At 42.1% G+C, this 4,993-nt stretch overlaps 1 protein-coding gene across 2 annotated transcripts; it reads right to left on the bottom strand.

Annotated features, from left to right (window-relative positions):
• Window positions 1-1,970: 1,970 nt before the first annotated feature.
• LOC113036216 (protein broad-minded-like) lies at window positions 1,971-4,795 on the bottom strand. Of its 2 annotated transcripts, XR_003274429.1 has the most exons (5): window positions 4,491-4,795; window positions 4,145-4,233; window positions 3,269-3,411; window positions 2,338-2,509; window positions 1,971-2,261 (listed from the first exon to the last, which is right to left on the bottom strand). XR_003274429.1 is itself a non-coding variant. In XM_026192397.1 (3 exons), exons 1-3 carry the CDS (start codon window positions 4,683-4,685, stop codon window positions 2,461-2,463), a joined length of 333 nt encoding a protein of 110 aa, XP_026048182.1. In that variant the 5' UTR covers window positions 4,686-4,784; the 3' UTR covers window positions 2,415-2,460. The 2 variants fall into 2 exon arrangements, 1 of the variants encoding a protein (XP_026048182.1); XM_026192397.1 differs by lacking the exons at window positions 1,971-2,261; window positions 3,269-3,411 and having other exon boundaries at window positions 2,415-2,509; window positions 4,491-4,784.
• Window positions 4,796-4,993: the final 198 nt, after the last annotated feature.

Raw genomic sequence — 4,993 nt, 5'->3', positions numbered from 1 at the left:
GATGTGAAACTGTGTGAACTGTCATGTCATGGCAACCTGCCTAAAAGTATTCAGCCAAATGATCAGTATGGATGACATTGTAGATTATTCGCACTACGTTTCCATGGCTGAACAGCTGCTATATGTGTTATGAGAAGGATAATGTGTGTTTCTTCCAAAGTATCTAACAGTGGTAACCTCCACCAAACTGGCACTGCAATGTCAGAATGGCTGAGCGGTCTAAGGCGCTGCGTTCAGGTTGCAGTCTCCCCTGGAGGTGTGGCTTTGAATCCCACTTCTGACATTGAAGCTTTACTCTTCTTGATATTGTGACAAAATACTCTTGGGTTAACCACGAGCTTTCTAAAAACTTGCATATAACAATTGTGCACCATTCATTCCTCATCTTTGCTGCCCATCATTACAACTTTGCTAATGATGGGAAGCAGGATAGTGTCATGATGTTACCTCAGATATGGTTAAAAGCCCTGTTAACGTAAGTGCTTCACGCTGGGTGCGTTGGCGCGTGCCTGTAATCCAAGCTACCGGGAGGCTGAGGTTTGAGGATCGTTTGAGCTCAGGAGCTCTGAGCTGCAGCAGGCTATGTCGATCGGGTGTCCGCATTACGTTCGGCATTGATATGGTGATCCTGGGGGAGCCTGAGACCACCAGGTCACCTAAGGAGGGGTGCACCGGCCCAGGTTGGAGTCGGAGCAGGTCAAAGCCCCCGTGTCGCTCAGTAGTGGGATCGCACCTGTGAATAGATGCTGTAGCGCAGCCTGAGTATTACAGCTAGACCCAATCTTTATACACATCCTTATACTTGTCTCTAGATCACACAGCAGCCTCATCAGCATGTCTTGGTCTTTTTAATTCAAGTCCAAAACACTCACAAATCTGCTGCTCTGCTTGTCCGGCACCACCTCCACCTGCAGGACAGCTGCAACTACATCCTCCACTCCTCCACTCCACCCAACAGGAAAGCAGCTGGGCATTCATTTGAAACCAGTTCACAGGTTGGGCTGTGGTTCCCCCTCTAGCGTGTCTGCTTGAACTTTCAACTGTGAACCTCTTAGATCCAACCTTCCCAACTGCTCATCTCGCAAAAGACAAAATAGAAGAACCCAGAATGTCTTTTTATACCTGCTCACGCTTTTTCACGCTTCCCTCACAGGACGTCACATTTCACACTTTGGCCATCCAATCAAGTTGTTGACATCTAATCATTCCTGTCCACCACACCTGATCTTTCTATTTCGATCTGACTTACAACATTTAACACAAACTTTTAAATCAATATATTTTCTTAGTAATTATTTTTATTTGTTTATTACATGCACTTAACATACAAGTATGTCAAATGGAAATCAGCAACTGCGTGGGATTATTCAACTAGTTGGCTGTTGCAATGTGTCAGGATGGCCGAGAGGTCTAAGGCGCTGCGTTCAGGTCGCAGTCTCACCTGGAGGCGTAGGTTTGAATCCCATTTCTGACAATTGTATCTTGGCACTTCTTTCTTCCTGGTACTCATGGGTCTTTGATCAGTGGTTGTTGATCAATGGTCATGAGAATTTGCATAATTGTGATGAAGGAACTGACCTCCAAGCCCACTGTTCCTTCAGGGGGCTACTTTCAGTCATTATGCAAATATACTGTTTATAAGATTGGGGAAACCTGCAGTCAGCTGACACTGAAGAAGTCACTTGGATGAGTGACGAGACATTTTTCCCACTGAAAACGCTACATTCAGATGAACAGAATCAACCTTTGGAGACTTCTTACTGTTGTGACAAAATACACTTGAAACTGGCAATTCTATATCAGTGGAGAACCAATTCCAACAGTCTAAGAGTTTTAAATATTTTTAGATTGATGTTTTGTTTCCTTTACAATATTGTAAAGGAAACAAAACATCAATCTAAAAATTGTCCTCCTTTTTTTATTTTTTTATTTGGGCTTCTTAAATTTATTTTGGGCTACCAAAAACTGAAGAGTGCCTGCCCGAAGGGCTACCAGGGATTTTGAAATTTTGCGAGCCCTGCTTATGCAAGGTAAGTTTCATGTTGGACTCATGGTTCTTTGTTAGTCCAGTTTAGGATGACGTATGTATCATATCAAAACTATGTCATATCAAAACAACCCCACACCTGCAGTTGTTTCAGTTTTTCACAGGTGTTTCCTGTCAGCTGGTCAACCTCACTCAGGTGGACATCCATATCAGCCAACCAAACGACAAGCTCCTCCCTTTGTGCTTCAAATCCCTCCCACTCTGAGACAAGGAGCTGAGAGAGAAAACAAGGGTCAATTATAAAGAAGAGAGAAAAGTGAAACCCTCCTGAGAAGGTCTGACTCGCATACCTGCAGTCGACCTATGATTGGCGTTCACGTCATCCCAGCGGCGGCCGCACTCCCTCGCCAATGCCAGCAGCCAAGTCTGCAGGGTGCCCTGGAAGAGCAGAGTTAATGTTCGACTCCTCCTGGTCAGGCTCTCCAGCTGGATGAGCCGAGGTCTCCCCTCTCGCCGCCGCCTCTGAACACACAAACACAAATTGCATGTGAAGCAGGAGGTGCAGATTTTTTTTGCTATTGTTTTCTAAATCCAGGCTTGATCACGTGGAGGTATTTGGAAAACTTTTTTTGGCCAGCGGACGACTGTTGTCTCGCAGAAAGTCAAATCAAATGTATGCGATACACAATCAATTCACAAGAACACATTAAAACAGAAGGTGCCTGATTTCAACTCAATTCTGCATCAAAACAGGGTAACAGAATTAAAACGAGTGTTTGCAGCAAATGTGAGCACAAAGCCTCACTTTGTACAAGCCTGCTATTAAAGTTCTCCTCTATGCAGACAACCTTCCTGTTTTCAAGGCACAACTTGGATCTGCTGCACAAATCTTATGGATACACGCTAAATGAAACAGTAGTGTGCACGACTCCAGATTCTGATCCCTCGTCCTAATATGGTCCTAAAAGGCTCACAAAAAACAACATAGCGATAGCAATAAAGCAAATGTTGAGGCTTCTAAATACAAAGTCCATAAACCAATGGCTGACATGGGTTTTATCATAAGGGTGATAAATATACAACATATGTTCTTAAGACTAAAAGTATAATACAGATTTTAGTCTGAGAGATCTGATGTTCATTTACCTGCAGATGCACTATACGTGCCTGCTCCGTGGTTTTCCACAACATTTTGCACATCACTATTTAATACAGGAAGTAGGTAGGTGAACTAAAACAAGTCATCTTTCTTTGTGAGAGGACAATATTAATGAAATAAACCTCAATGACATCATAGGGATCCCTAAAGATGCTCCTGCTGCTTTTCTTCCTCCTCATCCTAAACTTCCTTCTCCTCGACTTTCATCCAATTGTACTTCAATCTACTTGTGTTTCTCCCCCTCCTCTTCCTCATTTTGTTGGAGCTGTGAACAGAATTAGTGTGAATCTGAATTAATTTGTGCAAAAAAGTAAAATCTACAGCTTTTCAGTCAGAGGTGGTCTTTTGATTTAAGCCGGGTAGAGTAGATTTATGTGTTGATGCTGCCTGCTTCATCTCTGCGACTGGCTGCTGAGTGATATTTACACCCCGGCTGGATTACAAACTTTAACCACGTGCTGCACTTTGGCCCAGCGTTGATACCTCTTGTTAGTATAATGAACTCTTCTTGGCTTAATGTATGATGGTGGATAAATGAAATGTACAAAGAAAATTTAACTATATTACAAAAGGACATCTATCTTGGTAACATCAAATGACCGGAGCATAACTTGTTAACTAGTCTGAAAATAAGTTATACAGGAACAGTCACAGACACACCTTCTCATGTGTCACATTTCTATTCATTCAAAACACTTATGCATTGCTGTATTTTATACGGCTCTCACAGAATGCAAAGTACAGGCTGATGTGAGTATTTACACAAGCACACACACACACACACACACACACACACACACACACACACCAGCTTATTTCTCTCTTATCCAGAGAAATCCTTTCATCAGCCTTTCAATGCTGGGTAATCAAAGTATAAAGAACCATGCCAGTCTCCTATTGCCAGAGGCTGAAGTGTGTGTGCAGTCACCAGGTGATAATCTGATATCGTCTACTTCCCCACTGATGTTAAGTAATATGAAAAAAAAAATGAATCCCACCTTAGGCCGAATGTGTGACTCTCTTCGTAGTGGAAGAGAGAATGAATCTTCCCATCCGAATTCACGGCAATCAGTCTGTCAATCAAATCCTGTGGAGTAAAATGAGAGGCTTTGAACAAGAATGCACCGGATAGGGTGCAAAACGAAAACTGTGTGGAAATTTACAATGGGTAAGGTGGAGAACGTATATCAGTCTCAGTGTGAGAGGGTTTATTTGAATGCGTTTGAAGTAAAACAAATGGGTGGGTGGTGTTTGGAGGCCAAATAAAAAGTGCAAACATGCCCTCAGATGGATGACAAAAAAAAACTGCAGTGTGTGGAAAAGAAGAAGAAGAAAAACACTTACAGGTATGGAGGTTGGCATCTCCCTCAGGGTGTATTCGCTTTTGTTGGCCAAAGACTGTCGGCCCAGCAGTTGCCACACCGACTGGGAAGAGGAGAGGAGGTTGACCAAGTACAGGAAGGACTGAAGAGGAAAGTAAATACAGCAGCTGTTAGAGAGAAAAAATGTATTTGCTTTTAAAGACCATTGTGAATGCATTTGTGCACGTCATGGATTGATCAAATCCTAACACATAATAATAATATAACACTATTCAACTACAAACACTACCGATAATATGACAAATAATATCTGTAGTATTCAAAGCAAAACAAAATGTAAAAAGAATTTATGGATTTTTTTTTCTAAAATAGAAATATCTATACTGTCATGTGTCTTCTGATGTTTCTGTGCATGTGTGAACTTATCTTCATATGTACTACCAAACCTCCTACTGTACTTAGCACAGATTAAAGCAAAGACTCGAGTTAATTCACCAAAGTGCTGGTGTGTGTATATTTAGTTTT

The sequence above is a fragment of the Astatotilapia calliptera genome, chromosome 14, assembly GCF_900246225.1.
Source record: "Astatotilapia calliptera chromosome 14, fAstCal1.2, whole genome shotgun sequence".
Classification (NCBI taxonomy): domain Eukaryota; kingdom Metazoa; phylum Chordata; class Actinopteri; order Cichliformes; family Cichlidae; genus Astatotilapia; species Astatotilapia calliptera.
The sequence above is the reverse complement of the archived record's forward strand: the minus strand, read 5'-3'. Positions and strand labels throughout refer to the sequence as shown.

Coding starts and splice junctions, on each gene's coding strand:
- LOC113036216 (XM_026192397.1), bottom strand. CDS start 4,685: ATGCATTCACAATGGTCTTTAAAAGCAAATACATTTTTTCTCTCTAAC. Junction 4,234..4,490: donor AGATGCCAACCTCCATACCT/GTAAGTGTTTTT, acceptor TTTACTCCACAG/GATTTGATTGACAGACTGAT. Junction 2,510..4,144: donor AGTCACACATTCGGCCTAAG/GTGGGATTCATT, acceptor TTGTGTGTTCAG/AGGCGGCGGCGAGAGGGGAG.